At 36.3% G+C, this 13,189-nt stretch overlaps 1 protein-coding gene across 3 annotated transcripts in view; it reads right to left on the bottom strand.

The window, feature by feature from the left end:
- The window catches only part of LIMA1 (LIM domain and actin binding 1), a 74,874-nt gene that overhangs the window by 47,761 nt on the left and 13,924 nt on the right, over window positions 1-13,189 (bottom strand). For all 3 annotated transcript variants that reach the window (XM_017675280.3, XM_017675281.3, XM_036992242.2), the window contains exon 2: window positions 422-563. In XM_017675280.3, coding sequence (XP_017530769.3) covers window positions 422-540 — 119 coding nt within the window. In that variant the 5' untranslated portion in view covers window positions 541-563. The remainder of the gene's footprint in view (window positions 1-421; window positions 564-13,189) is intronic.

The raw sequence follows: 13,189 nt of genomic DNA, 5'->3' as shown, positions 1-13,189 counted from the left end.
GGACAATGCAGGTATAAAGTACACCTGACACTCTCTTCTGCAAGATAAAAATATGCCACAAAACTCATCTCCACCAGAAAGTCTTTCTGACTAGCTTCTGCCCATGATGGTCACTCTCTCTTATTCTGTTTCTAGTCCTTATTCTTATTCATTTTGGATTTATTGACATTCTGTTTAACAATTATGTGTTTGTAATTATCTTTATGTTTTCTTTTTCTTCCCCGAGCTAAAACAAAAATTCAAGTACAGAGACTATGTCTCCTGATTATTATCATCCTCCATAGAGCCTTGATGGTTCTTAAAATCCAGAAGGTGCTCAATAAAGCCATTTTATACCATTTACTTCCTTTACAGATTTCCCTGACAGGTGGTAGTGTTTGCTCAAGACCGATGGTCTTTTTGGACCAGGATCAGCACTTACTTGGAGAATATTTCTACAATAGCAGATGACTTGTTCTTGTTGACAAGAGAAAGTTCTTTGGCCGTTACCCTCAATGACAGTGAAGTCCATTGCCGTCTATTAAATGGAGTTGATTCCATCTTGTCTACAGATACTGAAAAACCTATGCAATAAAGAAGGTCACAATATTAGACACAGAAGTGGATTCTCCAGCATCCAAGCACCAGCAGCCATGTAGTGTAAGTGAAAGAGCACAGAATCCTAGATCAGCAGACCACATTCCTCTACCGTTTTCCCAAAAACCATACCTTGGTCAAATGATTCAATATCTTTGGGTTGTAGCTTCCTATAAAACGAGATTAGACCAGATGATCTCTAAGGTCCCTTCCAGTTCCATCGCTTTATGACTGACCCCACTGTGCAAACATTAACTGGCCTTTCCCTGAACTTAAGTCTGCTCCAAAATCACATTTGGAGTGCAGTGTTCCCTCTTCTGAGTTACATCCCAGGGGAAGTACAATCAGCACCTCTGTAGAGTCAGGTCCAAATTAGGATCTACCTACATCCAAGTGTCTTTTGGCTGCCCTCTCTCCCTAAACTCTGCAGCACTGACCACTTAGTGTTGGGAGAGAGCTGGGGACACGATGTGTGTAATATTTAAGATCGAGGGCTGTAAGGAGAGACAGACTTCAATTGAAATCATAACTTTGTTACCTTGAATAAATTATGTAATCTTTTCAGTTTTAGTTTCTTCAGCTGAAAAATGAAGATTAATACCTACCTTTACAGGAGTTTTGATGTGGATTTAAGAAGAAAATATATCTAAAATACTAGGTAGGTTGTAGGTTATAGTAGTGTTAAGAGCATTTTAAGTAAAATATATTAGTATTGGCTTTTGTTATAATTCTTATTATTTTAAAGCCTATTAACAATTGAGGGAAGTATAATACACTTTAAATTCAGAGGATAAAACCTCTGTACTTCAATTCTTTTCTAAAATCCCTTCAAAGAAAAAGAATTCAAAGAATACATAGAGCTGTGCCCTTGATACCACCTAGTCTCTATCCATTAACCTGAATTGTTTGGTTTTTGTCCCAGTAATTGCCAAAGGAGTTCCAATCTTTGCCCAGAATCGGTGAGATTAGAAATGAGTCACCAGTTTCCTTATTTGAATAGTGAAAAATTAGATGAAAGTATGACTTGCAGCTCCCTTTACAACCGCACAGAATAACCCATCTCTAGAATGTCTGGTGCTTCAGGTACTGCTTCGAACGGCGTTGGCAACAATGGACCATCAGTGTGTTTAACTAGCAACATGGGCTACTGTGTCAACACTCAAAGTCCTGTGATGTAAAGTAAGTGATAAGCCACCTTACAAGATCACACTACTTTTCCACATGTAGTACCTGTTCTTCCAGCTAAAGCCTTGTCTGAAAACAAAGCTGGTTTTGTTGTTTCCATTTACTTGTTTGTTTGAATCGCCATGTTGGAAGGCAACATAGAACCCTCTTATGGAAAGGCGCTCTGGCACTAGAGACATGCATCTAAGTGGGAGTGTTGGCCCCACCATGTAAAGCTGTGCGTCAGTCCCTAAAACTTAGATTTCTCATCTGTAATATTAGTACTTACTTTATAGTATCCTTATGAGGAATAAAGATAAAGCAGAAAAAACCCTGACAGAATAAGTAAGAAATAAATGTGTTTTTTTTATAGTATCTTTCTTCCTGGATAAAATAACCTTAATTCTATATATGTTGTTTGAAGTAAACTTGAATGTATCAAATAATATATGATAATTATTTGCCTATCTGTTTTCTAGTTTGCAAATGACAGGCCCACTAAACACTGTCAGCTCTTTCTTTAACAAGGAAGAGATGCAGAAGTAATAATCAGCTAAACTTAATTATGTAAAACCACAACAATGACCCTGTAGGCCAAGTATAGGGACACCAATACTTTAAGACATTATTAGGTACAATTATGCTTCCAATGTAGATATGGATATAAATATTGTCAGTTCTTCTACAGTAATCCTGGATAAAAGAAAAAAATACAGAACACATGTTCTCAAATTTGTTCATAAAACAGGAAAAGCATTAATTATTAGAGGGGCTAACTGTGATTAAGAAAAAAGCGGTTTAATTCCCAACTCCAATTCCATGGTTTTGATTACTCTCAGCCAGAAAGCCAGGAAAAGTCAGAACATCTGTCTTGGTATAAAGGTAGGATAAACAAACTTTATACTCAAGGAATGAGTAGGCTCAGATCCTGAACACACCTCTCTTTACAGAAGTATACTATTATTTCTTAATGTGATTAGCACCCTATGAAACAGATAAAGGTGAGAATCAATACATGATTTTTGATAGACTCTAATACCAGGTTACTGAGTAACCTTTTTCTACAAGGTGTAGGGAGAGGGCCCTGCCCACATAGTGCACATAGTCTACTGGGCTTGCCAATGTGTACACAAATGATTATAGCACAAGGCAGAATGTGGTTAGAGGCAATGCATGGTCTAGGAGTACAGCATCTGCTTTTTCAGCTTCATGGGAGGAAAGGCAAGAGACATTGGACTGACTTGGGACCTATAGACCAGGCAGAATTTCAGCAAATGAAGGCACGAGGAAAGTGCATCTCAGGTAGGGCGAACAGCATTACACAGGGAGTTGAAGTAGCGTAGGATACCTTAGGCAGTTAGATTCTAGGTGTAAGAAAAGTTGAAGATAAGGTAGGCAAAGACAGTAAGGGGCCTGACTGGGAAAAGCGTTGAACACCATGCTAAGAAGTCTGGGCCATATTCCAATAATGGAAAGAATTAGCCTGTGAATGAGCAGAGATGAGGTCTACTCTTAATGTGCTTACTCCTTTGCACACATATGAGCGTTATAGCAAAAAAAAAAAAAAAAAAAAAAAAAAATTCCCTAAGCCCCAAACTCCACATCTGTAAAATGAAAGCTCCACAGTGAATTACCCACAGTCTTTATGGTGGAACACAGAAAGTTTCTAAAAAAGAAAATAAACATAATGAGAACCATCCTTTAAAAGCTGATTCTACAATAGTAGACATAATTTTTGAAGAGGAGAAAATATTGGAATCTAATTTACTTATCAAGAAGATCCTAAAATTGTCTAAGTGAAAGGTAATCAAGGTTTACATTAGGACTGGTTGGAGTAGAAAGGTGGGAAGAGACAATTGACAGTTCTTAGAATAAAATGTACATAGGGATAGAGAAGGAATCAAAGCTGGCACCATCAGACTTGAATGATTTGAAGATTGTTGATGCCATTAACAGAAAGAGTCAATAAAGGAAGAAGAGGGAAAATGATGAGTTTTGTTTTACACATGTTGAGATATACATGCCAGCCCTTTCTTTAAAAATCCTAGTAATATACAACAGGAAGCTACAAATTCTAGGCTAAGGTTAAAAATCAGACTTGGAAGGAATATTTTAAAACATCTGTGTATGGGAAACATGTATCTCACTTAATCTGCACAATCAGTTAACCCAACTGTTTTTACTATCTATTTATGATGAAGAAACTGAGATTCAGAAATGTTAAATAACTTCACAATGATCTCTTAGCTTTAAAGTAGCAGAGCTGGGATTCAAATCTGTATTGTTTGATTCCAATTTTCTTTTTGCTACAAGTAATGAATAATGATTAAAACCATCACTTTCATCATGACTCTAAGGAATCTTACTATGCTGATGGACAGTGATTGCAATGGGGTGTGGGAGGGCTTGATAATATGGGTGAATGTTGAAACCACAATGTTGCTCATGTGAAACCTTTATAAGATTATATATCAATGATACCTTAATTTAAAAAAAGATATATAAGTGTAAAGTGCTATCCAGTTAGGTGCTCAATAAATGTTCTCTGAATGAAAAAAAAAAATCACTTTCAGCCAAGGTAGGAAATTGGGTAGCAAAATCTCTGAACCACCTAGCTGCAAACCAATAAAAACTATCTTTCAGTAAGAGAGCAGTGGCAAGAGTTCACCAGAATGGTGAGCATCAGAGATAATCATTCATTCTTTCAGACAAACTTAAATTTACCTTGGGCCCCTTTGAAATACTCTCCATTGTGAATATCTTCACTTACACAGGTTTGCATTATGGGGTTGCATTTTCGGATTTGAAGACAATTTCCTTAATCCTAGAAATCCTGTTAAGAATGAGAAGGGCATGTACCAGCCCCTGGAAAGACCCATCCAGAAAGAGCTATTCAGTCTGTGCCCCAATATTCTTGAATATTTTTTCTGAAGGCACAGCTGACTTTCAGATCCAATCCATTGCAACATGGATGGACCCAGAGGAATATGCTAAGTGAAATAAGTCAGGCAGAGAAAGAAAAATACCATATGATGTCACGTATTCAGAATCTAAAAACAAAAAGCATAACAAAATGAACAAAACAGCAGTAGACCCAAACACTGAGAAGTGACTAGTGGTTACCATGGGGGAGGGGTTGGAGTGGGTGGGTTGAGTGAGGGGGATAACGAGGCAAAAAAATCTCAATCATAATATAAGGTGGTCATGGGGATGGAAATGCAGCATGGAGAATATAGTCAATGGTTCTGTAACATCTTTCTATGGTGACAGATAGTGACTGCACTATTGGGGGTGAGGATTTAATAATGTGTGTAACTGTCAAATCACTGTGCTGTATACTTAAAACTAATATAATATTGTATTTCATTTAAACATACTTCAATTTTTAAAAATGATCTAATCCATTGCATTGCCACATACAAATAATAACAGTAGCTATCCCTTATTGGGTACTTACTAACTCATTTAATCCTTACAACAACACTGGAGACAGATTAGTGTTATTTCCTTAAAAAAAAAAAAAAACTATGGTTCACTGAGGTCAAGTAATTTCCTTAAGATCCTATAACTAAAATATGGCCGAGGCAGAATCCAGTGTTCAGACTCCAAAATGGCCTCTTTGGTCATATGCATTCTACTCTCACTTCAACTATGAAGGAAGAACTGCTGGATTGGCTGGAAGTTGTATGCAAGAGTTAAAGTAAATGGTTTAACAAACATAACTCTAAGATTTTTTGCGTCAAAGCCTGGAAGGGCAGTGGTATACAAAAATAATAATGGGATACATAGAAAGGGAAACTACTTGCCAAGAAAGAAGAGGCCTTCAGTTTTAGATACATATGGCAGATTTCTACATCAAGAAGGGAGCTTAGAAGTCAAATAACCAAGTCCCTTTTTTTACAGTAAGGGAATTGAGCCACATAAAGGTCCCGTAATTTTCCCAAACACACCAGCTAGTGGAATGAGAGCCAGAGTTCTAATTCCCAGTTCAAAGTTCTTGCATCACACCAGGTAGCCTGGAGCGGGAGAGCTAGAGGTCCTGTGGGTGAGCTATAACCTGAAGATAAAGGTCTCTCAAACAAAAGTCCTTGAGAGTTTAAGGGTTGGGCAATGACTCACTGGGATATTTGGCTCCAGGTATCTGCTTCCTTAAGCTATTGCTTAGGGTGAGGCCTGTAGTGCTCTAGGAAACCTCCAGTAAATTCATTTATAGAGTTACCTAACCATGAAAATTGTCTCCTTGAAACCAGCTGGAACAGAAGTAAATGAGCTGACACTAATAAAATCCTGTTCTTACAAATCCAATCCCAGTTATATCTTTCTCTCCCTCCCTCTGTCTCTCTCTCTTTTTTTTGGCTCCTGAAGTGACTACTTGTGCAAAGGGCATAGTTGCCTGAATTTAGCCTCAAAAAATTCAAGAGAACAAAGTACAAACTTAACTTGTTAAGAGAAAATGTTACTTTATTTAGAAATTGATGGTAGAGTTTTATTATTTATTTATTTATTTTGTACCAAGGACTCGTTCTAATTTGACTGTCAACAGGTAAAAGGGAGCAACTAATTAAAAGAAAAAGAACAATCTAAAAAACTTCAATGTGCAAAGGGAAATTTTAATAGCAACATGAAATATGTTCCTACATTTTTTTTTTCAGAATACTAAACTACACTTATTTCTAAGGGTATAGTTTTACACAAAATACAGTGACTAAATTCACATACTTGAAAAAATTTGGGGAAGTTGATAGTTTTTTAAACCTTTTATTTTGAGATAATTTTAGATTTACTCAAGAGTTACAAAGATAATACAAAGTTCCTAAATCCTTTAACCTGGCTCTTTCTTACATTACCACAGTACAATGATCAAAATTGGTACGGTAGCATTAACTAAACTACAGACTTTATTCAAATTCTACCAGTTTTCCGCTAATGTCTTTTTTCTGTTCCAGGACCTTACATACACTGCATTTAGTTGTCATGTCTCCTTAAGCTCTCCCCAATCTCTGACATTTCTTCTGTTTTTCCTTGTCTTTCACGACCTTGACGCTTTCAAAGAGTACTGGTCAGGTATGTCCCTCAGTCTGGGTTTTTTGGTTTGTCCACTGAAAAGACCCAGGGCTTCTTGGAGAAGTGGTTGATTCCAGAGCTGGGACAGGGCAAATACAAGAAGTGTCTGGAACATCTCACAGTGCTCCAAAAAAAAAGTTAAAAAAAAAGTTTCAGATTAGATCGAGGTCATAGAATTTTGATAAGAATGCTGCAGAGCTGATGTGCCTTCCTCAGTGTACCATGAGAGAGGGTACATGATATTGATGTCTTATGACTGGTGATGTCAACCATGACCACTTGGTTAAGGTGGTGGCTGCCAGGTTTTTCCACTGTAATTTACAGTTACTATAGTCTTCTCTTTATAATTCAAAAACATTTGGGGGGGGAGATGCTTTAATCCTGGTCCTCCTTAAACTTTTCCTCATTAATTTTAGCATTCACGGGTGGGTTTCACCTTCAGCAATGTTTACTGTGGGGTTCCAGTGTGGTTTTCTACTACCCTCATTCCTTCTGCATTTACTAAGTGAAATTCCTCTATAAGGAAGAATTGTCCTTTCTCCCTTATTTATTTATTTATTTATTCAATCATTTATTATTTATATTAGTATAGATTCATGGATATTTCTTTCATTCCCTGAGTTACAATAATTCCTGGATTATTTTATTCCATGAGCTATTTTATTTTGTTGCTCAAACTGTTCAAGTTTTGGCTATCTGGAGCTATTTCAGCTTGGCTCTAGTGTCCTTTCAACATGCTACCAATTTTCTTTTTCCTCTTCTTCTTTTTTTTTTTTTTTTAGCACTTGCTTACTTTCTAGCACTATAAGGTGTTCCAGACTCATATCTGCCTGCCCCAGCCCTGCAATTAACCACTTCTCCAAGGAGCCCTGGTTCCTTTTATTAGAGACACCAAGATCTGGACAGTAAGATGTGCTCATTGCTGCTGAGCTCTCACTGCTTCTAGGCACTCTATGACGGGACAGACCAGGAAAATACATGTATGTATATATACATAACTGTGTTTCTATATTTATCTCTACATATACCTCTTTAGATATAGGTATAGATAAAGATATATATAGATATATTAACTATGAATCCACAATGATACTTCTGATTCCAATCTAGCATAAGATTCATTTTAGCATCCCCTTTTATTTGTAACTTCTTTCTCTGATAGTAAGAAGACTAATTCCATAGAATTTTGACATGAAAATAGATCTAGAATCTCCAAACTTATGTCATTACCAATTTCTGCTTCCTTGACACACCATCTATTTTTCCATTCCACCTGGAATGTTATCCCTTCCTTAATCTATTCACCTCTCAAGACTCAAGTGAAGGACCATTTTCTCAATCCTTTACTGAACCACCCTAGCCTTATTTCCAATCAGCACAGGTCACTTCCTCTGCCTTATCATAATTTTATAAATCCTACTCCACAGAAAGATTCTTGAGGTGAGGGGACAGATCTACTTAGCCTCTTGCCCTCCTAGCATCTAGTACCATATAAATAGAAGGAACTCTATAAATATGTCTTGAATGAAATTGCATTAAGATTTAAATTTTATCTAAAATTTTATCAGTACAAAAAAAATGAATACTTCTAATGCAGTCCTAAGACTAGTTGTTGATAAAGTACATACAATTTTTAGAAATGTGATTTAGCTCATTCAAATTCTGAGATAAACTCAAGTGATATGAAAAAAATGGAACCACTAGGTAACTTCAAATCCTATACATAAAAGGGTCACTATTATTCAGCAACATGGTAACAGTATGTATGTTAGAATTACATTGCTACTGTTTTTAGAAGAGCTTTAGCCTGATTTCTATAGAAACATGTATCACAGACAATAGGAAAATTGTAACAATGAACAAATTTCCAGGGGTCAGCAAAGATGTAGATGTTTGCATCAGGACAGAGTAACTTCAGCAACAATTTCTCTCTTTTCTTACCTCCTTTTAAGGATATTTTGTTCTTAAAAAACACTAAGATCCAGAGCAAGGGTAATGAAAAAGAGGTTATGTAATGAGAAGCAATTTCACTTTTGGAAACTGCTCACCAAGGAATCTGTGCAACTTTTACTAGGCGCCTAAAAAATTCACTTAGTGAATCACAGATACACTTTGCCACCCCAAAGATAAAAGAATAAGAAAAGAAAGTACCCTCAGACATAACCTTTCCCTCTTCTCTCCTGTGTGTGGGGAAAAATAAGGGTCACAAAGTCCATCTGAGCTTGAAATCTTTCTCTTCTATATTCCCAAAACTTTACTTCATCTCCACCTTTGTCTTTGCTCTCTCCACCTAAAAACATGCTCACATTTCTGATGTGTGTGTGTACACATATCTGAAATATGTATTTTTGGATTAAATAAATAATCTTCTTTTCTCTTAAGCCTCTTTTCCCTTCAAGCTACCACATCACTCTTGCACCTATCTTCACAGCTAAACCTTAGTCTCCAGATACTCATTGTTTCAATTTTCCTATCTTCCTTTCATCCCTCTGCCCACTGTGTTCTGCTTCCACTACCATCCTACTGAAATTATTTTCCTAAAGATCTCTTAACTGTCAAATCCCAGGACCATGTCTCAGTTTTTATTATTCTCTGTTGCCATTTGAATTGTTGATTAGTCCCTCATTTTTGAAATTGTATTTTTCCTTGTTTTTTCTTAAATGGAATTCTCCTGGTTCCTTTCCCAGCTTTCAAACCATCCTCAGTTTTCTCACTGAATCTTCCTCCACTCTTCCCTGTTCTGAGGCATTACTCAAGGATCGGTTTCTTCTCTCTGGGTGAGCTCAGCCATTTTCAAGTCACCGAGGTCACTCAGACCAGGTGATTCCCAAAGCTGTATCATAAGCTGTAGCCTTTCTGACTTCCACTGCATGCTGGATAGCTTCATATGTCCCATAAATACATAGCATAACACAGGCTAAATCATATGCATCCTCCCCTCTCACTTCTACCCCTCAAATTAAGTTTATTTAACAAGTAAAAATTGTTCTCCAAAGATGATCTAGCAGATGAATTTTTGCTTATGTCAAACAAAAAAATATAACACGAAAGACAGTATGATGTAACAAAATGTGCACACGTTCTGAGGTTAAAAAGAGGACTTACAGGTTCTTACTCTGCCTTTTTCTAATTGAGGTGACCATTGGCAGTTTAGTCACCTCTCTGAGGAGTATACCCTCACCTACCATAACCTGTCAAAAATTCTATATAAAATGTCTAATACAGGAATACACAGCAGAGAGAGAAAGGCATAGAGGCTAACAGCACAGAGCATTCAAACATGGAATTCGAATGTAGCTTTTCGAATCTCACTAGTTGTGTGATCTTGGGCAAGCTATTATACTCTTTCTCAGTTTTATCTGTAAATTGGGAATAAAAGAACCTATATCATAGCATTGTCCTAAGGATTAAAACTAGTTCCTAAACTTAACTATGTACAATATCACCTAGCACCTAATACTCAATAAATATCTATTATTATATATATTAGATATATTAGATAAATATATATTAGATATATTATATATATCTATTATTATAAATATCTATTATTATATATATTAGATATATATATTAGATAAATATATATTAGATATATTATATATATCTAATATAATTATATTAGATATAAGTAATTATATAGTTGTCATATATTTCATAATTATTATTTATCAGTAAGTTTTCTTTCACAACCCTCTTTATTTTCTTTCACATGTGGACTTAGTGTAAATGTTTTCTTACATTTTTAGGCAGGCCCAACTTATCTCCCTTGAACCCCGGCCCTTCTTTATACAAACTCTTCACTCTATCTGAAAATGCTTTAGTCCCTCTCTGACCTTATGCTATAGGTCCTGGCTTAAATGACACTTTACTCTAGATGCCCTCCCTGACCTCCCAAGGCTGGGCTAAGGGGTTCCTTTTAAGTTCCCAAGTACTAGATTTACCCATAACACTGATCACATTGTATTTTTTTTCTAAATCATACTGTATTTTAACTCTCAGAACAGTGACTGGCACACTCAAGTATTTATTTAATAAAGGGAGGGATACCAGGTATCTTAAATCATTTGTTGGATTCAGCTATTTCTATAGACTAGTACTTTGGGGCAAGAGAAAATGAAACAAAACAGTGTGTTGTGTTTGCTTATTCTAAGATAAATAATTTCAAATTATGGGAAACTTCTGGATATAGCCATAAAAAAATGCACTAAACTCTCTTGTACTAAACTCAGGTAGAATAAAACTGAACCCTATCAATGGAGTCTGTTTTAGTTAACTCCCTCTATAGTCATAATTCAGGTATTTCCTACAAATAGCTATTTGGCAGGGTTAACATCCAAAACATACAAAGAACTCACATGCCTCAACACCCAAAAACAAATAACCCAATTAAAAAATAGGTGGAGCATCTGAACTGACACTTCTTCAAAGAAGAAATTCAGATGGCCAACAGGCATACGAAAAGATGCTCCACATGGCTAATTATAAGGGAAATGCAAATTAAAACCACAATGAGATATCACCTCACACCAGTTAGGATGGCCAACATCCAAAAGACAAGAAACAACAAATGCTGGCGAGGATGCAGAGAAAGGAAAACCCTCCTACACCGTTGGTGGGAATGTAAATTGGTTCAACTGTTGTGGAAAACAATATGAAGGTCCCTCAAGAAACTAAAATAGAAATACCATTTGACCCAGTAATTCCACTCCTAGGAATTTCCCTGAAGAAAACAAGATCCCTGATTCTAAAAGACACATGCACCCCTATGTTTATCACAGCACTATTTACAATAACCAAGAAATGGAAGCAATCTAAGAGTCCATCAATAGATGAATGGATAAAGAAGATGTGGTACATATAAATATTATTCAGCCATAAAAAGAAAAGAAATCCTACCATTTATAACAACATAATGGATCTAGAGGGTATTAGGTTCAGTGAAATAAGCCAGTTGGAGAAAGACAAGTACCAAATGACTTCACTTATCTATGGAGTATAAAAACAAAGCAAAACTGAAGAAATAAAATAGCAGCAGACACCCAGACATGGAGAAGGAACTAGCGGTTAACAAAGGGGAGGGAGCAGGGGATTAAGGGGCACTATAACTTGTAATCATAATATAGGTAGGTCTTGGGGAAGGCAGTACAGCACAGAGAAGACAAGTAATGACTCTATGGCATCTTACTTCACTGATAGACAGTGACTGCAATGCAGGGCAGGTGGTGGGGGAGGACTTGATAATATGGGTGAATGTTGAACCACTGTGTTATTTTTGTGAAACCATCATAAGACTGTGTATCAATGATACTTAAATAGAAAAAAAACCCCAGGTATTTGGCCTTTCAGGTAACAAGCCAAATAGTAATTCTAGAACCCAAAAGGAACCTAAGGTGAGAAATAAAAGGGGAAAAAATACTTAATTCTGTAGGTCACAACCTTGACATAAAATGTACACAATCTTGTACATAAGAATCACCTAGGAAGTTTGTTTAAAATACCAATTTCCAGGTCCCATCTCATTTCTTTAGCCCAGTGTAGGTTCAGGAAGATCTCATTTTACAAGAACCTTGAAATGATTCCTAGTGTTGGAGGTTTCCCATCACATGTTGGAAAATACTGAAATAAAAAGGTCTAAGACCTACATGTGCTCCAAGAAAAAAATGGAAAAACAGCAGCATAAAATATTTTTATATTGCCCACTTCAAATTTTATATTGCCATTCAAATCTGGCAGTGTAAAGAAAATCACTGCGCTTTAAAGGGAGACTAAGGTTTGGACCAGAACCTGGGACACTGAACTGATAAATTGTTGCCCACCCTCTTGGTTCACCTAGAAATTCTCTGCTCAGGAGGCACAAAATTATTGTGTAGACCAAGGCGTTTGATAATAAAATTGAGTTCTTCTTATTCTTTTTTCTCTAGTTTGGATTGTTCCTGAGTTTAAAATGCTGCTTGAGAAAAATATACAAGGTTAGAACAATGGTATCTGAACAGAAATTCCAACTTGTTTTTATCCACTAAATATGAGGGCAACTAAATTTACTGAGATGTCAAAATTAAAGTCAGGAAGCCAACAGGCTGTAATTGTTAACCTGACACTAATTAGCAGTATTACCTACTGAACAAGGCATCTCTCAGGGCCTCAACTTCCTGTTGGGTGAAATTAAGGGGTTAAAGTAGGCTATTGTTTTTCTAACTGCAGGTCACAATTTGTGAGTTGTGCAATCAACTTTTGCCGGTCAGACTGGCATGTTTGTTCATTAACGGAAAAGAATAAAATGAAATAGAAAATATCAGACTATGTCACACATACTTTTGGTGTTCTTTTCTAAAGCTTTGTTTGAGTTATTTGTATGTGAATAAACTGGGTAAGAATGTAAAAT

The sequence above is a fragment of the Manis javanica genome, chromosome 10 (assembly GCF_040802235.1).
Source record: "Manis javanica isolate MJ-LG chromosome 10, MJ_LKY, whole genome shotgun sequence".
In the NCBI taxonomy this organism is placed as follows: Eukaryota; Metazoa; Chordata; class Mammalia; order Pholidota; family Manidae; genus Manis; species Manis javanica.
Note: the sequence above shows the minus strand (reverse complement) of the source record. Positions and strands in the feature narration are given on the sequence as shown.